Here is a 24,381-nt window from a genome sequence, read left to right on the forward strand (position 1 = left end):
CATTGCTTTAATCCGTGTGCACACATCAGCGGTTAGCCAATAAACATCAACACAGTGACTCCAGGTAAAGAAAATAATAGATTAGGATCAGAGAAACAGTCCATTGTGTGTGAAAGCCGAAAAATGGAAACAAAACAATACCATGAAAACTCGCGCTCATGAATAAGCAGTATTAATGATCAAAACTTTAGGTCTAATATATCAGATGTGCCAAGTGAATTATCATAAATTAGAATACAACAACTAAACAACCATCTAAAAAATATGGAAAACTCAAAACAACACACTGCAGAAAATGAACCTGAGCGTAACTGTAGTGGTGTGCTAGTACACATTGGAAAGAATTCGATAAAAATTAGCAATGAAGAAGAAATCACCAATGACCAAGGAGCTTGATTCATTTAGCTAGAAGTGTCTATCCAGGTTCCCAGCTCACAATCAGTGCAGTAATAAAAAGGTGATCTGTAAGTGATAAATATGTCTACATAATAAATTGTGCCATAAAAGCACAGTGTGATAGACTTGGAGTAGTGTTCATAGATCCAAATAAATTCCTAAAAGTAAACTGCCAAGGAAAGCATGGACTGCACGTAAATAGACTGGGGTCTCTATCATTAAGCAGAATGTTTACAGATGTTTGCAAAATAATAAAAAACAAGGGAAACTAAAATGGCTTGATGGGGGTGAAAATGTGGATAAACCAGAAGGAATAATAATAATAATAACTAACTAACTAACTAACTAACTAATGTCTGTGTTTGTGTCTTTGTATTCTATAGCTAACATATATAGAATACAAAGACACAAATACAGACATTAGACCATTCTTGCATAGACCACCAAATAACCCACAAGTCGAAACAACAATAAAAACTATCAACACAATCATACACAACAAAATAAATGAAAACACAACTATGGAAGAGTTACAACTACTGGTTTATATAGGAGCACTCACTACACTAAATATACACACTAGGCAGAGATCAGAACCAACCAACACACAGAAGAAACCCACAAAACCAGCATGGCAACACAGGCTACAGATCAAAATAGAAAAACTGAGTAAAGACATCGGACAGCTAACACAATTTATAAGAAATGAAATCTCAGAAAAAAAACGAAAAAGGTTAGGTAAAATCTCACAACAAGAAGCGACAGAGCAATTAGACGAAAAGAAGCAGAAATTACAAGTATTAGCCAAACGACTCAGAAGATACAAAAAAAGTGAAAATAGAAGGAAACAAAACCAAACATTCAAAACAAACCAAAAGAAATTTTACCAGACGATAGATAACACACACATTAAAATAAACAATCCACCAAACATAACAGACACGGAACACTTCTGGAGCAACATATGGTCAAACCCGGTACAACATAACAGGCATGCACGGTGGATACAAGCAGAAACAGACACATACAAGATGATACCACAAATACCTGAAGTGATAATTTTGCAACATGAAGTCACCCAAGCAATTAATTCTACTCACAATTGGAAAGCCCCTGGAAATGATAAAATAGCAAATTTCTGGTTATAGAAGTTCACCTCAACACATTCACATCTAACTAAATTATTTAACAGTTACATTGCAGACCCATACACATTCCCTGATACACTTACACACGGAATAACATATCTGAAACCTAAAGATCAAGCAGACGCAGCGAACCCAGCTAAATATCGCCCCATAACATGCCTACCAACAATATACAAAATATTAACTTCAGTCATTACTCAGAAATTAATGACACATACAACACAGAACAAAATTATAAATGAAGAACAAAAAGGCTGTTGCAAAGGAACACGAGGATGTAAAGAGCAACTGATAATAGATGCAGAGGTGACATATCAAGCTAAAACTAAATAAAGGTCGCTACACTACGCATACATTGATTACCAAAAAGCTTTTGATAGTGTACCCCACTCATGGTTACTACAAATATTGGAAATATACAAAGTAGATCCTAAATTGATACAGGTCCTAAACATAGTAATGAAAAATTGGAAAACCACACTTAATATCCAAACAAATTCAAATAATATCACATCACAGCCAATACAGATTAAGCGTGGAATATACCAAGGAGACTCATTAAGTCCTTTCTGGTTCTGCCTTGCTCTGAACCCACTATCCAACATGCTAAATAATACAAATTATGGGTACAATATTACTGGAACATACCCACACAAAATCACACATTTGCTATACATGGATGATCTAAAACTACTGGCAGCAACAAATCAACAACTCAACCAATTACTAAAGATAACAGAAGGATTCAGCAATGATGTAAGTATGGCTTTTGGAACAGACAAATGTAAGAAAAATAGCATAGTCAAGGGAAAACACACTAAACAAGAAGATTACATATTGGACAACCACAGCGACTGCATAGAAGCGATGGAAAAAACGGATGCCTATAAATATCTAGGATACAGACAAAAAATAGGAATAGATAATACAAATATTAAAGAAGAACTAAAAGAAAAATATAGACAAAGACTAACAAAAATACTGAAAACAGAATTGACAGCAAGAAACAAGACAAAAGCTATAAATACTTATGCCATACCAATATTGACCTACTCATTTGGAGTAGTGAAATGGAGTAACACAGACCTAGAAGCACTCAATACACTTACACGATCACAATGCTACAAATATAGAATACATCACATACATTCAGCAACAGAAAGATTCACATTAAGCAGAAAGGAAGGAGGAAGGGGATTTATTGACATAAAAAACCTACATTATGGACAGGTAGACAATTTAAGAAAGTTCTTTCTAGAACGAGCAGAAACTAGCAAAATACACAAGGCAATCACTCATATAAATACATCGGCTACACCACTGCAATTTCATAACCACTTCTACAACCCTTTAGATCACATAACATCAACAGATACGAAGAAAGTAAATTGGAAAAAGAAAACACTTCATGGCAAGCACCCGTATCATCTAACACAGCCACACATCGATCAAGACGCATCCAACACATGGCTAAGAAAAGGCAATATATACAGTGAGACAGAAGGATTCATGATTGCAATACAGGATCAAACAATAAACACCAGGTATTACAGCAAGCATATTATTAAAGATCCCAATACCACAATGGATAAATGCAGACTTTGTAAACAACAAATAGAAACAGTAGATCACATCACAAGCGGATGTACAATACTAGCAAATACAGAATACCCCAGAAGACATGACAATGTCGCAAAAATAATACATCAACAGCTTGCCTTACAACATAAACTTTTAAAACAACACGTTCCTACATACAAGTATACACCACAAAATGTACTGGAGAATGATGAATACAAGTTATACTGGAACAGAACCATTATAACAGATAAAACAACGCCACATAACAAACCTGACATCATACTCACCAATAAAAAGAAGAAATTAACACAACTAATCGAAATATCCATACCCAATACAACAAATATACAAAAGAAAACAGGAGAAAAAATTGAAAAATACATCCAACTGGCTGAGGAAGTCAAAGACATGTGGCATCAGGATAAAGTTGACATCATACCAATTATACTATCAACTACAGGAGTCATACCACACAATATCCACCATTACATCAATGCAATACAGCTACATCCAAACATATATATACAACTACAGAAATCCGTAATTATTGATACATGTTCAATTACCCGAAAGTTCCTAAATGCAATGTAACACATACCGTACAGTTAAAAGGAAGTGACGCTTGATCAAGGTCCGCGTCACTCCATTTTTAACCGGACTTAACGTCTGAGAAAGTGAAGGAAATAATAATAATAATAAGTATAATCTAAAAACGTAGGGAGAGCAGAATATAAACCTGAAAATTGGTTTTTTAAATATCCAAGGTATTGAATGACTTCTCATCAGAGAATAAATTTGACTTATTGTGCTTAGGTGAACATTGGGTCACTGAAGATGAAATTCCAGTTTATAAGTTCGAAAATTATAGTTTATCAAACAGTTACTGCAGAAGAGTTCACAAGAGGGGTGGTGTAGCAATTTATGCTGGCAGATCATTTGGTTGCACCATTGGTAACTTAGATCTAAATTATTTATGCGAAGAACTGAATTTTGAAGCCACTGGTAGTCATAAGTAGTAAGAGGCTAATAGTAGTATCATTATACAGGTCTCCCAATGGTATTAACAGTGTGTTCTTAGAAAAATTGAACATCCTTTTATGTGCACTCACTGAGAAAAGATTTACCAACTAGGACGATTATAATAGCTGTTGATCTTAATTCTGATTTTGACATGTCAACTGACAAGCACAGTGTTAATGATTTGAAAAACCTACAACCACAGTTCAATCTACAGTGTGTTGACTATAAACTTACTAGGGAACAAGTGTGCTTAGATAATATATTTGTTAATTTTAAATGTACCAAAGCCCAGTGTGATGTAAAAATGTTTATCTTTTCTGATCACAAGCAGTCCACAGCTCGTGGTCTAGTGGTTAGCGTTGCTGCCTCTGAATCAACATCCATATTGAACTTGCAATAAGTGAGTCGCCAGATGGCAGGATCTGCCGAGTGGAATGCTGTCTTGATTTCGTTTGATTGTGGGCCATGTCTGGGTGAGGATTTACAGCCGTCAGGTCGTTGTGCAGTGTGTTGGCCCATTGCCGTCTTGGTCGTCCATTGGATCTTTTTTTCCATGACTGCCTTTGCTTGATGCATTGCACAGCAAGCGTCCAAACCATCGCAGATGGCTTTTTTGCATTTTCTACTGAATTGGTGTGACCTCAAAATGTTTCCTGATAGAATCATTCAAAACACGATCCAGTTGAGTGATACCACCTGTCTATCTAAGCATCTTCATCTCCATGGCCCCCATTTGCTGTTCTGCCTTTTCCATTGCTGACAAACATTCAGTGCTGTAGAGAATGATGGGGTGGATGACAATCTGGTAGATCTCTGACTTCAGACAATCCTTCATCTGATGATTGAATATGACTCCTGCTGTCATTCGGCACCTCATCCAGGCTGCCTGTGTCCTTGCGTCAATCCCATCTGTAAATTGACCATCTCTAAAGATTGTAAAACAGAGATACTTAAATTTTGTTCTCGTGTAACATCAAAATCAGAGGGAATAAAATAAAAGAAAATAAAACTGTACACATACCTGGGAAGTAAGAGAACTGAAGAGAGAAGAAACGAAGATGATACAAATCAAAGAATTAGAGAAGCAAAAGTAATATTCTTAAATAAGAGAAAAATGTTTTGTTCATACAGTGTAAATACTGAAGCAAGAAAAATAGTGCTTTGCAGCTGCATTTGGAGTGTAGCACTGTATGGCTGTGAAATGTGGACATAAGACAAAAATTAAAGTAATTGTCTTTAAACATTTGAAGTGCGGTTGCTGAAGACACCTGTTGAAGATAAAGTGAACAGATGACACCACAAACGAGTAAGTCCTGCAAAGAATTGGGATAGAAAGATCATTTAGGGAACAATAGAATGAAGACGACACTAGTGGAGTGGTCACATAACATGACATAGTCAGTTCCTTGCCAGTTTGAAACAGGTTTCCAAGGAGAGATGGGTTGAGGAAGACCACAATTGGCATTTTTAAAACAAGATATACTTGATGTAGGCATTTCTAATTATACAGAAATGAGCTTCTGATAGAACCAGGTGGAGAACTGCCAACCAGTCAAAAGATTGGTGGTGGTGGTGGTGGTAGTGGTGATGATGGTAAAGAAGGATAATCCCTTTGTGAACTTGGAGTAGTTAATTTGTGAAAAATCTTAAAATGTCATCGTGAAAACTGTTCTGGGATTGTGTGTATTGTCTTCCTGGTGGCCAAAAGTGGCTCCACACCCTATTTGATGGATGGTGCATCAAGGTATTGTCAATTACGTAATGGAAGTAAGTTTGTGAGGGTAGAAATTGTAGAGATAGATGAAGGCTTGAGTATAATAAGCAGGTTTGAATGGATGTAGGTTTCAGTAGTTATGCTGGTAAAGAGGCTTGCACAGGATAGACCAGCATGGAGAGCTGCATCAAACCAATCTTTGGACTGGAGACCACAACCACATTATTGTTTTGTCTAAGCCCTGTACAAATTGAGAGTTACATATTGTTCCAAATCTTGAGAAAGGGTAAGTGTATGTATTAACATTTGCATTGCACATATACAAGTCAACATGAACACTAGTGTTTTAATACCACAGCATTGTTTACTTATTAGATAACAGCTAGCAAATGAATGCTATTTTGTAGCAGTTAATTGTGAAATGACAAATGCTGCTGCAGAGTAGAGTCAAATGCCAAGCTGGAGCTGGTAAGACTTTTTTTAGTATAAGTTAGGGAAAATATAGTTAAGCCTGTTTGTTTGCAAAAACTACAGTAGTAAATAGCACACACAATGTAATAGCACATACAGACAGGCTAGTATAACACTTGATTTTTGAGATAACATTTTCACTGCACAGGAACCTCCTGTGACTTCGCCAAGGGAATCTCGAAGACGTTCCATGTCTGTACCGAGACCGGAAGGCCTGGGGAAGCGAAAGAGGAGCAGCAGTCGCCTTAGGACGGAGGGCAAAGTTAAGAGCCCTAGTACAAAATCAGTCATTGCTGATGATAGTAGGAAGTCAGCACAGAAGGTACACAAATAGAGCTAAAAACATTCCCTTATCTTACATACTGTGCGTAATACCATTCCTTATGCAGGACATAGATTAAGGCAGGAAAGTCAGTATATGTTGTGATTCGTATTGCAGTCACATACACAGTGCATTCCATAAGTAATACGACCAAATTCATACAAAATCATTTATTGATATATTCATTATTCATACAAATGTCGGAGGAAGGCAATGGCAAACCACCTCCACTAGGACCTTGCCTAGTACGGCGGTGCGGATCTCCCGTATCGTTCCCCTACGCTCTGTCCAGGAATATGGGACATCATCATCATCATCATCATTCATACAAATAATCAAAAATTTTCAAAATAGCATCCTCTTGTGTCGATACACTTTTGGAGGTGGTGTTTCCATGCCTGGAAGGCATCCTGGAATGCCTCTTCCGGATTGTCCTGTAGAGCTGATGTAACATGCGCCTGGATGCTTTCAATCGTGTCCCAATGTTTTCCTTTCATGACTCCTTTTAACCAAGGAAACAAAAAAAAGTCAGCGCGAGCCAGGTCAGGACTGTAGGGAGGCTGGGGAACCAATGGGGTCTTGGTCCTGGCTAGGTAGTCGTTGACGGTGAAGGCGCTGTGACTCAGCGCGTTGTCGTGATGAACTTTCCACATGTCCTTGATGTCATTTCGGCAGTACGAGACCCTCCTTTTCAGTCTTTTGAGCACTTCCAAGTAGAAAGCTGATTTCACTGTAGTCCCAGTAGGTACAATTTCGTGGTGGACAATGCCTGTGACGTCAAAGAAGACAATGAGCATGGTTTTGATCCTGGAATTGCTCATGCGTGCCTTCTTGGGACAGGGTGACGATGGGGTGTGCCACTCTGAACTCTGCCTTTTTGTCTCAGGGTCGTACTCAAAAATCCACGACTCATCACCAGTGTTAACTGAGTTTAAGAAATGAGGATCATTTTCACACATGTCCAACATTTCTCAGCACCAAAGCACTTGCATGTGCTCGTGTTCGTCGATCAACACTTTTGGGATGAGTTTGGCACACACCTTTCTCATGTTTGGTCACATTGCGGAAAATGGTTGTTTTTGACATGTTTGGAGTTTGTGCTGTCAATTGAAGGCTCAGCCGTCTGTCAGAGTTCAAACAATCGCACACACGCTTCGTATTTTCGTTGACTCGTGGGGTTGATGGCTGTCCACTGCGAGGTTCGGCGGTGATCTCCTCTCGGCCCTCCATGAACAACTTGGGCCATTGGAAAACTTGTGATTTGGACAAGCAATCAGTCCCAAAGTCATGCTGAAGTAATGGAAATGTTTCGGTGGCGGACTTCCCAAGTTTAATGCAAAATTTGATAGCGTACCATTGCTCTACAGAATGATCCATTGTGCCGTGTTACATAAACTCAAAACGAGGTTGACGGAAACGCACATCCTGACTCTCCGGCAGCTCGCAGCAGAATGAGACAAAGAGCATTCTGAAGCTAACACCCCCCTCCACTTAGCCCAGCCAGTTACAACACGCTGTGGTGTTCTGTTGCATCAGAAAAAAATTGGTCGTTTTACTTATGGAATGCACTCTGTAAAAAAAAAAAAAAAAAAAAAAAAAAGAAAGATGCATGTTATAATAACCACTTTTGGACATGTACATTTAGAGGTGAGAGCACATGTTTTCTCTTTATTAACATCATCATTGTTTTTTACTTTATTTGAAAAGGGTCAACAAAAGAATTATTTCCTTTTTTGTGGGTACCTAGAGGTAGACACCAAGAGCGAGCTAAGTAATATGTAATGTTACTCCCATTTTGAGAACACGCCATTTGTCATGAAACAGGAAGTAGCATTTATATGTAGTTAACTTTTATCGTCCCACACCCACTTACATACCACAAGTCTCTGGCACATTTTGTCTGATGTTTTCCACCCATGCCTTTAATGTGGCTTAATACTGATTTATGAAAACCTCTAAATTTAGCTTCCATTGTGAGCCACTATTTACTGAAATATTTCTTTTAAATTGCAAACTAAAGGTAAAGTCAACTTTAATGACCTACCCTTACCGCACAGCACAATATCATGCAGTAAAATAGTACACTACAGGCCGTTAAAATTGCTAGACCAAGAAGAAATGCAGATGATAAACAGGTATTCATTGGACAAATATATTATACTAGAACTGACATGTGATTACATTTTCGCGCAGTTTGGGTCCATAGATCCTGAGAAATCAGTATCTAGAAGAACGACCTGTGGCCGTAATAACGGCCTTGATATGCCTGGGCATTGAGTCAAACAGAGCTTGGATGGCGTGTACAGGTACAGCTGCCCATGCAGCTTCAACACGATACCACAGTTCATCAAGAGTAGTGACTGGCGTAGTGTGACGAGCCAGTTGCTCGGCCACCATTGACCAGACGTTTTCAATTGGTAAGAGATCTGGAGAATGTGCTGGCCAGGGCAGCAGTCGAACATTTTCTGTATCCATAAAGGCCCGTACAGGACCTGCAACATGGGGTCGTGCATTATCCTGCTGAAATGTAGGGTTTGGCAGGGATCGAATGAAGGGTAGAGCCACGGGTCGTAATACATCTGAAATGTAACATCCACTGTTCAAAGTGCCGTCAATGCGAACAAGAGGTGACCGAGACGTGTAACCAATGGCACCCCATACCATCACGCTGGGTGATAACACCAGTATGGCGATGACAAATACATGCTTCCAATGTGCGTTCGTCACAATGTTGCCAAACACGGATGCGACCATCATGATGCTGTAAACAGAACATGGATTCATCTGAAAAAATGATGTTATGCCATTCGTGCACCCAGGTTCGTTGTTGAGTACACCATCGCAGGCGCTCCTGTCTGTGATGCAGCATCAAGGGTAACCGCAGCCATGGTCTCCGAGCTGATAGTCCATGCTGCTTCAAATGTTGTCGAACTGTTTGCGCAGATGGTTGTTGTCTTGCAAACGTCCCCATCTGTTGACTCAGTGATCGAGATGTGGCTGCACGATCCGTTACAGCCATGTGGATAAGATGCCTGTCATCTCGACTGCTAGTGATATGAGGCCGTTGGGATCCAGCACGGCATTCCGTATTACGCTCCTGAACCCACCAATTCCATATTCTGCTAACTGTCATTGTTGGATCTAGACGAACGCGAGCAGCAATGTCGCGATATGATAAACCACAATTACGATAGGCTTCAATCCGACCTTTACGAAAGTCAGAAATGTGATGGTATGCATTTCTCCTCCTTACACGAGGCATCACAACAACGTTTCACCAGGCAACGCCAGGTCAACTGCTGTTTCTGTATGAGAAATCAGTTGGAAACTTTCCTCATGTCAGCACATTGTAGGTGTCGCCACCAACACCAACCTTGTGTGAATGCTCTGAAAAGCTAATCATTTGCATATCACAGCATCTATTTCCTGTCGACAAAATTTCGCGTCTGTAGCATGCCATCTTCGTGGTGTAGCAATTTTAATGGCCAGTAGTGTATATTAATTATTGATTTTAAACACAACTAGTTACCACACAAGTAAACTCCAGGATCTTTGAAGACTGAAACTCCTTCTGAGCATAAAACAGATTACTTTGCACATGAGTTAATGTGTTAAGTATTTAACGTTACAGATGTAAGCAAGGAGAAGTTTAGAAAAGGTTTGAAATTATGCTGAAAGTTTGTTAGAAATCACTTTTGTTAGAAATCACTAAGTGCTCTCATTGTGAAATACTGGGCGAATATAGTGTGGGTAATTTGCGTTTCAGTTTAAGCAGAAACAAGTTTCCTACACATCACAATGTTTATGATGTCATATCTCCTGAACTGTCTCTCGTGCAGTGATATAACTTTGCAGGTACATTCAGTGGTGTATGTTGATAATGTCCGTAAACTGTGTTGCAAATAGTGTTGTTAGTAAAGAAGTAATAAATTAAAACATCATGTACGATGCTGAAGTTTTGCTGCACGATCTGTAAAAATTTATTAAGTGTTAAAATTTTTTTTCCTTTCACCATTTTGTTGGGGTTCTCAGCGAGAAAAAGTTTTGTGAAGGTGTGAAATTATGTGTAAAGTTTGCCGGAAGTCAGTAAGTGCTCTCGTATTCAAATACTAGAAGAATGAAGTCCCACGTGTTTGAGTGCCATGTGATACACTGTCTCATGATGCAAGCCCGCGCGCGCACTCGCGCTCTCTCACACACACACACACACACACACACACACACACAGTCTGTAATGGTGATACTTGTCTTATTGCGTTAAACTTTTAATGTATGATTATACCTTTTAATGAGTAGATTTTGACAGCATTTCATTTTTAAATTCAGTCAATAATTACATTAAATATTGAAAATCAAATTTTTGCTTCCCCCGGAAGCTGCCAGCTGGGTGCTCGGCAATTGGTACTGGGTTCCAGGAAAGTCACATGTATGTATGTATGTTGGGATGACTCATTTCAAAAGGGCACAACCAAGTTCCTATTCTTTTGTTACCCAGTGATGGTCTGTGCTCCGTAATGGCAGTGATAGCAAGGGTTTAATCTGCCTACCTCAATCCTAGTTCCCCCCCACCCCCCATCCCCCACCCCTCTCTTCCTCTCATTGGTGGGTGGAACCTGTTGACAGCATACTTTGGGTTTGTCTCATTGGAGTAATAATGTTGTGATGTGTTCCGTACTGTGTGCCCAAAGTGAGGTAGAACAGAAAATATTTATTGCACTTCTGTTGTGCAATCAAAAAGCCATGCATGTGAAAATAAATGTGTCTCTAAATAGGATTTTTATTGCAATGATTTGCTTACCCATTGCAAGATAGCACAAGAAGTATTAGAAGATACCATTGCAGCACATGGATTTGCACAGTTAATTGCTTGGTAAACATGCTGTTTTTTCCAAAAGTGATGAAATTTTGTGAAGGAACAGTATTTTGTCACGGGAAATATCCAGATACTGCAATGCTGCAAAATTTGAGAGTAATGAAATTAATCACCCGTTTTCTACTGGGAGACTGACCATTTTGGCTGACACTACATTGGCTGTGGCAAGGGGTGTGATGCTGCATTCACCTTCTTAGTGTACTGTACGTGGTTTTGGTCCTTTGTCGACATCCTTGGAATTACAGAACTGGACCGGGTTTCTTCACTGAGGAGATATGGTTTCACCTTAGTACATATGAGAATAGCCAGGACACAAGTATTTGACAAACTCAACATGCCTTTCACGGTAAAATGCTGCACTGTCAGAAAATTGGAGTGTGGTGTGCCATATTGTGTCATCAATTACTGGTGCCGTATTTTCTCTACGAAGGCAGTAAACTGTGTTGTAGACCGAGATGACATTACACAGTTGATATTCCTTCTTGAGACAGATGTACATTGTGAGTTGCAGGGTGGTGCTAATCATCACACATATAATGAAACATTTCATCTCTGAAGCAAATATTTTGGCAATCAAACTAAGTATGGTGATCACGTTCTCACAATTTAACATCTGTAGACTTCTTCCTGTGTGGCTGCTTTATAGGATTTTTTTTTACTTTGACTTATCTGTGGCCTGGGTCTTAGTGACCATATGCCTGCTCCACACTCCTCCTCCATTGTTTCCAGTTGCGAGCCTCCTGCGACCACTTGTCCACCCCTAGTCCCATGTCCTCAGTATCCTTGTCAATATCGTCCTTCCATCTTGTCCACAGTCGTCCCCGGTACCTCCTTCCAGCTACAGCTCCCAGAAACACATCATGGGGTATCCTCCCTTCGTTCATCCTTGCTACATTTCCAGCCCAGGTCAACCTTCTTCTTCTTATTCTTTTTATAATGTCAGGCTGTGCTTTTTGCTTGGTTTTTCAAGTTCCCCATTCCCGTTTGTGAATCTGTCACAGGACCATATATTTTTCGGAGGAATGGTCTGTAAAAACATACAGCACACACTGGTGGAACTAAAGAATTAACAAACAGTGGAGATTAACAGCATTAGTGTCAACATATTCTGCAAACTGGCATTAAACATGATAAAATAAATTTGTGTATACATTACTGAACTTTATGAAATAATATGTATGTACATTGGTGTGCAAAACTTAAGGACCAAAGTAACTTGACCATGATGTGTCACTGCCAAATAACATAGCTCAATGACACTTGTACCTTAGATAGATAGAACTGCTTCAATATAGTACTGAAGGTAATTAAAAAAATACGTAGTGAGACAAACAGAAATGTCATTTTAATTCCAAATCAATAATTACACTAAAGTCACCAAGATTTGTGACGGTCCGCCGGACATTCCTTGGTGGACTGTGTGTTCCCACTTCTCGCCGTACGAGATTACATCGAGCATTGTCAAACGTGATTGTTTTCGTGGTACAGGTGTAATTGTATGGGGAGGAATAATCTTGCATTGGTGTACTGATCTCCAAATGTTTGAATGTGGTACATTCACTGGTCAGAATTATTGTGAAACTGTACCAGTTCCTCACATGTGTCTTTTTAGGGGTGAATTCAGCCTTGACTTTACTTTTACGGATGACAGTGCACAGACGCATCGAACAGTGGAGGTGGAGAAGCTCTCGGAACAGGAATAAATTTTACGAATGGGCTGGGTTGTTTATTCCCCCTAATTAAATCCCTTCAAGCACGTGTAGGCTTTGTTGGGGAGATGTATTGCAAGACATCCACGGGGCCGTGATCATCGAACTGCCTATCGCTGGAATGGAATGCCCTACCGCAGGAACTCCTTACCATCCTTGTTGCCAGCATGGAAGCATTTTGTACAGCATGCATTGCCATCCAAGGTGATCACACACTTAATTAAGAACCGCGTCCTGCCATTTTTAATGTCCATTGGACCATCATGAATCACGGTGACTTAAGTGCAGTTGGATCGTGTATTTTTAAAAGCGGCATCACTCTATAATTTCATGATTTTGAGTTTGCCGTTGCTTCAGAGACTTCATTTGTAACTGCACAAACTGACTAATAAGGGGTTATCAGGCTGTCAGTTTGTGTTCAGTCACCAACTCGTGCTATTTCAGAATTAAAGAGAGGCATCTGTTGTGGCTCATGCCCCTGTGAAAAAAAAATTGATGTAGCAGCACTGTGAATGTGAAAACAATATACTACAATTTTTTAAACTGTTGTACATTGTTGTCTTTGTTATCCGTGCAGTTAAAAGTGCATTTCGTTATAGGTTGGTGGAAGTGGTAGGTTATATACATTGAGTGCTTTCGTGAGTATGTAGTTTGATCTGTTGCACAGCGTGAGGTACAGGTTAGTTGAAAGATGACTGATTGTTTGCTTTGTGAGTTGGGAAATCCAGTGTATGTGAATACAAAATCTAACAAAGGGATTTCGCTGACTATCACTCTTCTACTTTTTTCACACTTAAAGCATTTGAAGCTAGTTTCCAGACATCAGTTTCCTATAGCAATGTGAAAGACTTCTCAAAACACTTGAAGAAATTGACAATGAAGATTCTGAGGGTTGTCAAGCAGTGTGTTTAAGTATGAAACATTTAAAGCATTTTAACAGTTCTGGCTGTATCTTAGAACATAGTGTTCTAGTCTTGTAACCGCTAAGTCACCTGTCCTATTGTTGCTAGTAGCAACTTCTTTTTGTAATATTGTTATTTGAATTCTACATTTATTATTAAATATAATTTTAGTAAACAAAATATTGAATTGTGGAGTTGTAATCTGCTCTGTTAACTGGTAGAAATGTTTTATACTTACCAGCATACAGAAATCTTCAGTCAGTTTGTTCAAATGTTTTTGAGAAGTGTATCATATGCCAGTAATTGATGGCTCATTACTGAATTTCAAATCCTGGAAGCGTGAAAAAAAATTGGAGAGGACCAGAATGTAGAGCCCCATGTTAATTGTGGTGACATACTCCTCACTAACACTGTGAGAGGTATAGGACGACAAACATTACATTATAAACCCCTTAATGTAACTCCCCCTCCCCACCTCCCTAAGTTGTTCTTTTATTAATGAAACACATCCTATAATGAAAGACACTACATATAGACAAATAATGACAATTTTTAAACCTCAAAATAATGCCTTACAAAATTTTGAAGTAATAAATTCCCAAGGATCCTGAAATTGAAGTTATTTTTTAGTTTCTGTGTAGCTATGAAGTGTGATCATGAGTTTCACAGCGGAAGAGTTCGGAAGAGCTGGCTGAAGCACAATGGGTGTATTTACCTACTACTGCTAGTGAGCTACCCCTTTTTTTTTTTTTAAAGCATTACCCAAATAACAAGCTGGACACAGTTCAGAAGATATCTAGTGGCAACCATCTCAACCAAATTACGATAGTCAGGCTACTAGTGTAGTACCAGATGCTTACTAGTGACTGAACACTTAACTATCAGTGATAAAACGTGTGTAGGTGAGGTTTTGGTTTTTCAGAGGTCTGTTCTTAAGTTGTCCAAGCATACTTGGAATTTTAAGTTTCTTTCAAAATAAGAAAAACGAGGTATCTTGGGGTTTTATGTTAAGGGGTATGGTGTAACATTATTTGATGAAAGTATATTAAGGGAAACCATATGTGTCTGGAAGAACTACTGAAGCAAAGAACAAACACGGTATACCAATTCTTGCAGGCTGATAGGCAAAGTGATTTGTAACATCATTTTCTCATTGTGCAGGAGACTCCTGTGACTTCAGTGAGGGAATCTCGAAGACGTTCCAAGTCTGAACCGAGAGCAAAAGTCGTGGAAAAGAGAAAAAGGAGCAGCAGTGGCCTAAGGACAGAGGGCAAAACCAGTAGTGCTAGTGGAAACTCGTTTAATGCCAATGTTAATAGGACGCCAACACAGAAGGTATGCAAATAAAGTAAAAGTCTCAAGAGAAATCATCCAGTATCTTTATGATAGCATGTAATAGCATTTACGCTGTTGTAATACATAGGTGTTAAAGCAGAGAATGTATTTTTATTACTTTTTGTTTATTATTTATTAATTTGTTCGTTTGTAATGCTGTATCACTATAACCACCTGTGCACTTAATACATTTACAAATGAGATCAATTTTCTTCTTATTGACCACTGCTGAAACATTTAAGCTATGATACTTTTGCCATGGAAATGATTTCAAACTTTAGGTACATAGAAGTTAGTAAGTTAGCGTATTTTTCACATTTTCATTGCTGACATCCTAAGAGATAATTTTGTGGGGTAACTTTAAACAAAAAAGATTCATTGCTCAAAAGAAAGTAATTACATATAAAATCTGGGATGGAATAACAATAATATAAAGTAGGATACTCACCTCATAGAGAAGGCTTTAAGAGGCAGACAGGCACATTTGAAACCTCAGGGTGCTGAGGCCTGACTGTGATAGCACTCTCTAATGGGGCAGTAAAAGAGGTGTGAGGAGAGTAGGGAGATGAATAGCAGATATGGGTGGGAAAAGGTGCTGTAATGCAGCATATGGGAGTGTGCAGGGGTGTGTCGTGGACAGGATAGGGCCTGTTAGATGCAGCATTGGGAGGGTGTGCTGGCACACACGTAGGAGGGAGCGTGTGTGTGTGGGAGCGAGGGGTAAGACGAGAAGCTCAGAAGGACAAAGAACAGTGCAGCACAGGTGTGCTGGTGGACGGAAGTCATGTGTGAAGTTGGAGTGGTAGCAGGTATGGGAACAGAGGCAGGTGGGGGATACAGACTAGTGAAGGTTGAGGCCTGAAGGGTTACGGGAAGGAAGGGTATGTTATAGGGAGAATTCCCACCTGTACAATTCAGAAATCTGGTGTCAATGGGAAGCATCCAGACGGCACAGAACCTAAAGCAGTCGTCGAAGCCGAGTGCATCGTGTCGGGCTGCACACTCAGGAACTGTTGGCTGTCACCCTCTCGGTCACAGTTTTGTGGTGGCCGTTCATGCTGTTACCTCTTGTTACTGATTGTGCCAGCGTAGAATGGGACACAGTGACTGCAGCAAAGTTGGGAGGCTGCAAGGCTGCTTTGAAAGGGGGCACTGCCTTTGATGGGGCGGGAGATGCCTGGAACAGGACTGGTGTAGGTGGTGTTGACAGGATGTGTGGAACAAGTCTTGCATGTAGGTCCATTACAAGGATATGAGCTATGAGCCGAGGGGTTGGGAGCAGTTGTGGAATAGTGAAGGATAAGAGTACAGCACAGTGGATGGCAGAGTGACTCTGTGGGAGAGACATGGAAGATAGTGTGCTATTTCCCATTTAGAGAAACAATGACAGGTAGTCGAAACCCTGGTGGAGAATGTGATTCAGTTGCTGCTTTCCTGGGTGGTACCATGTGACAGACGGCAGTCCTTTGTAGTTGAACAGAGGTGTATCTTAGCAGCAACACACTTCCACATACCCACTGACCGGCTACAAAGGAATGCCCTCTCATGACTCAGTACTTCTTGGGGCTGGAGCAGTTAACTCATGTTCTCTTTCAGGCTTTTAACTGCATGTAGTTGCACCTATTATTCGCTTGCAAAAAATTGGTACTCAAGTCAACTGATTGAGTGGGTGTCTTTTTCAAAATGAGCAATGTCTAAGGAGGAGAAGCAACCACGAATTGCTACCTGTGTTGTGTTGGCCCAGTCTCAAGATATAGGAAGCCTCCAACCTGAAAAATGGCATCCAGCCAAAAGCATACCATTAATTCACGTATGTGCGTGCTTGGTATGTGGTTATAGTTTTTCTTGGTGTCTATGGAACAGTTGCAAATGTTTAATATTATTCCAACTCCTTACAATAGAGCATTATTATGACAGAAATGATTTCAATAGTTGATATTTGATGTCTGAAACTACATTTCTGGTCTTTGTGTATAAATTCAACTGTTTTTCATATTCTTTTCCTGTAGGATGGACTTGGAGATTTTTAGCCTATGTGATTATAAAATTGCACTTTTGTAGGTGGTGCATTTCTTCTTGTCACCCTTTTTAAATACTGGGATTATAACACCTTGCTTCTATTCGTTACGGATTGTATTTTCTTTCGTAATTATGTTTAGTATTCTGTACAGTCTTTCAAAGTCCATTTCTACACTGAATTCATCTTATTCGGCAGAACCATTGTATTTTCACTTCCACGTCTTCCAACTATATCAAGCTATCTATCTATACTCGACCAGAAACATGCAATGTCATCATCAAGAGTGTTATTCCATTACAGTTCTATAAAGTATCAAAAACTGTTGGAATTGCTGTAACGTTTAGGGATTGTCACCTTTCACCACTGGAAAGTTCTACCAATTGGATAGATTCATCTGCCATTCTTTTGTTCTTCATGATGCCACAACATATTCTCATTCCCATTTAGTTATTCTGTTAACCAGGTATTCTTTACTTTCTGCTTCTCAGCTCAGCTACAACCAACTGTTTGACTTGTGATATTTTTGGCCTATAAACTGACAGTTTCTCTCTAGTTCACTTGGATGCTCTGATATTCTTGCTGGAGACAAGTCTTGTCTTGCACATTTCTTATCACTGAGAGCATTATTAATATCCGTATCCTGCCATGCTCATTATCAGGAGATTATAAATTGTTAAGTTTTACTAAACTCATGGTTAGCTCTCATAAATTCTCAACCCTCTTCCCCTACTTTCATGAAATTTTGAAGATATACATACGTAAATAAATATAAAATTTGTTTGTTTCTTATATTTGTTTACTTAAACTTTTTGGAAAAATATTCAGTTATGAAGTGCACTTTGGAAAGCTGGTCAGCATTATCCAGTTTATTGGTGTTGTCGGAAAAATGTAAAAATGATGATATTTGTCTGAATCGGCTGTGGGACATCGTTTTGCGAAATATCGGTGAGTCTATCAATGGATTCAATGACCAATAATCATCAATCCTTTTTTTTTTGCAGTGCCATAAGGATAGCAAGCCCAAGCCATTTTCTAAGTTTGGGTCCCATAACGTCGACAAATTTGGCATTTTTTTTAAAATCCTGTTTCCTTCTATTGCAATTTTGACTGTAGTACTTGTTGGTTTCGTTGCTAATATATTCAAATAGATTATTCCCAATATATAGTTCTACGATATCCTCGACGCTCTGTGTATCTTTGGGAAATATGTTTGGACCTGGAGATCCTTCAAATTTATTATTGGTCCTTGGTAAATCAAAGCCTGACCACTGTTCACTGTCTTCCTTGTCTGATTCATCTGAATCAGTTGGGAACTGTAACGTTTGCCGAATTCTTCTTGGATGTATTTCACTATCTTCCGATGATTCTGCTTCACTTCCATTTTTTTGATGTCTAATGTCTTCTTCCCAATCGGCCAAGTCGTCTGGAACGTCAGACAAGACGCCTGTGCATTCGTCATAAATAATCGTATCGTCTCTTTTGTCTCCCATGATGAAAGGGCACAAGTATTTATAAAAACAAAAAACTTGTTGACATGTGTAACCTATTGTTACCTAAACAAAACACCAACAGAATGGAAAAGATACTGAAGTGCTGTCACCGGCCAATGCGTGATACTGTGCTCACGACACCACTGTGGTGTCGCCGGCTGCTGAACGATACTATGCACATGACATCGCTGTGGTGTTGCCAGCTGGTGACCACTATTTCGCACACGACACCACTCTGGTGTCTCTGGATGGCAGAGTGTTAAGAATGTTAAACTGTTCTTATACTAATTGTAGTTATTATCTAGGCAACCTATTCTGCGTACCTTCCCTCAATTCTTCTTTTATGCCCAGTTCTTAGATCTGGAATTGTTCCACCACAGTTGTAGTTGTACTTTCCCCTTCAATCCCGGTGTGGCCCATCATAATCTTAAGAAAATGGATTGGTATTCTGCTAATTAATATTGAGATGACAGTAATTAATTTTTACACCTAGTAACTTACTTGATTGATTTACCATTCAGAATACTTTTTGGGATCTCCCTATTCCTTTCCTTAAAACTTTGGACTTTGCAGTTCCTAGATGAGTCTTTTCAACAATCGTTCCAACCAATGCTAGTCCTTCATTTACTCCTTATTTGAGTCCTCTGCAGTCGCCTTTGCTATACCCGGGCCAGTGAAACATGTCACTTGACAGCTTGCATGTAGTTGGCTATATTGCAGTTGTGACGTTGCAATGGCTGCCACCAAACACGCCCACAACTCCGAAGTGCATTTTGTAAATGTAAGCTGCAATCAACATTTTACGTAAGTGCAGCAAAGTACATTTTTTCTACCAATGGAGAGAATGACAACGGAGAGTAAGCATTTGATAGTATATGAAATGGGGAAATAAAAACACCTGAAGTTAATAACAGTATCTATGAAAAATCGTACCAAGTTGTTACCATAATAGCTGCATGCAAAATGTCGTATAATAATGTAAACCTAAGCATACCAAAGAACATACTATTCTCACTCATAGAAAGAAATAAAGCAAAACATGCATAGCCTACCCAATTGCAGAGAGAGAGAATTAATTCTGTATACATTTACGTTCATCAATTTATGATGTCAGTGGCGCAATTCCATCCAATTCTCCTTCATTATCATTGGAATCAGTGCCAAAACCATTGTCTTCGTTGTCACCACCACCACTACCATCAACAGAAATCATTAATTATTCATTTTCATGTATAATGTCATCTATAGTCTGTGCTGCTCTTATGAGGTCAACAACATGGTCTACTTTCTTCTCCAGGAGGTAGCATCTACAGAAGCAAGACCTTCATGTCGCAGTCTTTCCACTTCTGTTACTGTAAAAGTGCTGTTGTTACTTCTAATGTACGCCTTGACTTCACTCCAAACCAATTCAATTGGATTGAAATGACAGTGATAAGGCAGTAGCCTAATTACCAAGTCACCATGTTTGCTTGCAATTTCATCTACACTGTATTTAGGCATCACAGGCTTATTTTGTTTTACAAGTGAGTGTAACAGCAGCTTTGTCATGCTCATGTCTGCAGCAGTGTCTCTCGCCTGCAACCATTGCAGCATAGTTTTTTTACGGACGGTCATTGGTGGTGGGAGTTTTATCATTTTCCATCACAAACTCTGTCAGAATATTAAACTGGAGCAACAAATTTTTAAACCACTGTAGAAACTGTGGGTGGTCCATATCCTCATGATAGTCACTGATTTTTCTCGATCGAAAAACTAAAAGTCCTTCAGGCACAAAGCTGTTTGAAGACCCTGCATGGGCCACAATTAATTGGGATCTTCTTCCTGTTGGCTGATGACTGCTGCTATTTGGAGTACCATCTGTCCAGCATTTCTCAACTGATTCTCAAGTGTTGACCCAGGTTTCATCTAAATGTATGACTGAGTGAATCTCCTTTCCTACAATTTTGTCTAAGAAAATGATATGAGCTGCAGCGACGTGAGCTTCTTTAAGTAACAGTTTTCGTCCATCTAACTTTTTAAAATGGAAGCCCATACTTTTTAATACCATCTTAAGTGATGTTTTCTCCCCTGAGAAAAGTTCACTTTCTTTCCTTCTATAGTGTTCGTATATATGCCGACAAAATGCATCAGATTGGAAAGAATCAGTATCTGTAACAGGACAAGGGTGCTTTTTCTTTCTTTCCCGGAGTACTTAAAAACGCACTGTTCCTCCCACGGGCTTTCTTCCACACAATTTACTTGAGTGTCTTGTAAGTCTTGGAAGTAGCACCCCTTTCCTTATAACTGTTCTTTGACTGAGTCCTAGAGTTTTTGAGGCACCCTCTAAAACTTTATCGGCAGGAATCGATGCGTCCCATGAACAGCTCCAAAAGCCTGACTATTTAATGGCACTCCACAGCACAACAGAATGCCACTTGTTGAACATCATCATTTTGGTGACATTGTTTAATAAACAGAAACTGTAGTTGAGGTTGTAACGCAACACAACACAACACAAAAGCAGGCGTTCACGCACTAACATACAATGTTTACACGGAAGCTGGCAATGTGGTAGTGTCGATGCCAGAACCAGTCCAGAAGGTGCAGCGCCTCACGCTGCTCTCTTTTCTGTCAGTTATACTGTCAACTTTACGGAGCTTGGGGAGTGACCTTGAAGTGAGGTGTTTCAGCGGCCCGGGTATAAGTTTGTTCTCAACTGGTCACCATCAAACTTGAACAGCGATTGGAACTCCTTTTATGATGTTATTCAGCAATCTTTTTAAGTTTTATACATACATGCATATAGTTCACTCCTTTTTTTTGCAAATCCAATTTTTGCACCAGTTTTGATAGTTGTATTTTCATGACTTTAGTCTACTTCTTACCACTTCAGTGTGGCTTAACACCACTTCAGACCCATATGATTTCATTTATCTTTGGCCCTCATATTGGTATGTTCATGTGTTTGGTAGGCTTTGTGTCCAGATTAATGTCCAGCTATCTTAATTGTGTTTTCCATTATTCTCGTAAATCAATGCAAGTAAATGCTCACGTATCTAATTTCAAAGGGGAACAATCAACTCCCTTGGTCGATTAGTAACTATCTGATGTGGTATTTGAGGGCTGTTTGAAAAATTCTCGTCCTTGCTCAGGGATCTTTACACTACTCTCTTGACTTTCCCCACTTTTGTTGATAGATGTTAGTAGATGCTACATAAAATTCCAAGTCATTCCAGTCAGCGGTTGACTATGGACAGTTGTGTGAAGGAGTTGTGGTGTGTATGCTGTTGAAAATGGAGAAAAATAGAGTATTGTACAAGGATTAAATTCCTCATAACAGAAGATTTAACACTGACCTAAATTCATTTACGGCCTGTAAATGTAATGGTGGCTCTTTACCTGTAGCTTCCACAGGAAAGAAATGGGCAGCCAAGTTTAAATATAGCTGTGAAAGTGTCCCACATGATACAACTTTGGAAGATCAGCATATGAAGGTGTGTGGAATCGCTAATGCTCTATGGATATCAAGGGAACGTGCTGCTCACATCTTGCGTGAGGAATTGAAGATGAGAAAGCCTTGTGCAAGATGGGTAACACGTGTGTTCACTGCGGATCACAAATGCATTTGAACGACTGTTTCTGAAAAGTTCTCAATACACATGGAAGTGACTTTTCGCATCAATACATGACAGTGGATGAAAAGTGCATTCACTACTACACACTCAAATGCAGGCAGCAGTATATGCAGCGGATAGAAGCCAGGTCTTCAACTCTGAAGGAGGCAGCAATGGTGTCATTGGTGGAAAAGATCATGGCATTGGTGTTTTAGGATGAAAAAGGAATTTTGGTGATTGACTGTCTTGAAAAAGGCAAAACCATGATTTGGAGAATACTAATTTCAACTTGTAACAAAACTGGATGCAAACATTTGTGATAAAAAGACCCCTGCTTCAAGAAGAAAAAAATCATCTTTCATCACGACAGTGCTCCTGGTGAGAGGATGTAATGGCATTGGAACACCTGCAGATGAAATTTATCGTTTTTAAAGTAGATTATGTTGAAAAATAAAACTTCTTTGAAAGCATAAATTGTCATTTTCGCCACCAGGTCGAGTACTTTTCAGATCACCCTTTTACTATGTGCACATACTGAGATAGAACAGAAGACTGTCACTAGTTACTTTTTCTACAGTGCGATTGAAAATTCTCGTACTAGTAAATAAACATGCCTGTCAATAAGCAGTTATAATGCAATTTTTGCTTAGTCACAGCAAGGTAGCACCACAAATTTTTACACAAACGAAGATGTAACACGTGATGTCCGTTGAATTGCACAGTTCATTGCTTGGGGAATGTGTTGTATTCCAAAGAGTGATGAGATTTCATTATTAAACAGTATTTTGACAGCTGTTCATATCCTCATGTTGTAGACACATTTCATGGGAAATATCCAGTTGCTGCAGTGCCAAACAAATTACAATAATGAGATGAATTGTCCATTTCTCGGAAATTGGACCGGTCTCGGAAAGAAAACAGGAAGAGCAACATTTTGATGGATGATAAATTGGCTGCGGTGAGGGACATAGTGCTGCATTTACCTTAAAGTTTGAGATGACAAACTGTCTAATCACAGATTTTATATGGTAGTGTCCAGGTGGTGACGAAGCCCAAGTTAAATTTCATGTGTTGTGCAGGAATTGTAGGCAGTGGGTAAAGACAAGTCTCTAGCAATACGCAGGTGGTTTTGATCATCACAGGATTGGACTGTGATTTCTTCACTGATGTTGTGTGGGTTCACTTTAGTGTGTATGTGAATAGTCAAAATGCAAGTACATGATCAACACAAAATCCATGTCTTTCACAGAAACACCTTTCATTGTCAGAAAATGGGAGTGTAGTGTACCATATTAAATTATCAAATAGTGGGGCTTTAAATTTATTCATTTATTAAAAAAATGCTGTGCTGTGTGTTTCAAGACAAGATTACTGTGTTAATTTCCTTCTTGAGGCATATGTATGTTATTAGTTGCAGAATAGTGTTAATGAAAAAATTCATTTTTAACTGAATTTTTTGGGATTGAAGCATCTTTAAAACATTACAGCACTCATGTTCATGCAGTGTATTGTCTCCAGACTTCTTCCTGTGGGGCTACCTTACAGGTAGGGGATATAAAAACAGTTGGCACACACAGATGGAACTCAAGATTAACACAACAGAGGTTAACATCATCAGTTTCAATGACAGCAAATGTGGTAAAATTAGTTCTAGTGTACATCACTGAATGGTGTAACCATTTTGAGTGTATATTATAAACAGTGTAAGTGAAGTGAAAATCATCAACACACCGTAATACCATTCTAACCCCGTAACCACAAAGGCACCTGTTCCATTTCCGCTTGTAGCAACTTCCTTTTTTAAAAT

The 24,381-nt window shown here is 39.2% G+C and overlaps 1 protein-coding gene across 1 annotated transcript in view; it reads left to right on the plus strand.

The window, feature by feature from the left end:
- LOC124551228 (microtubule-associated protein futsch-like) overlaps positions 1–24,381 on the plus strand; it is a 365,786-nt gene that overhangs the window by 147,637 nt on the left and 193,768 nt on the right. The window contains exons 20-21 of the mRNA XM_047126221.1: positions 6,479–6,652; positions 15,298–15,471. Coding sequence (XP_046982177.1) covers positions 6,479–6,652; positions 15,298–15,471 — 348 coding nt within the window. The remainder of the gene's footprint in view (positions 1–6,478; positions 6,653–15,297; positions 15,472–24,381) is intronic.

The sequence above is a fragment of the Schistocerca americana genome, chromosome 9 (assembly GCF_021461395.2).
Source record: "Schistocerca americana isolate TAMUIC-IGC-003095 chromosome 9, iqSchAmer2.1, whole genome shotgun sequence".
Taxonomy (NCBI): Eukaryota; Metazoa; Arthropoda; class Insecta; order Orthoptera; family Acrididae; genus Schistocerca; species Schistocerca americana.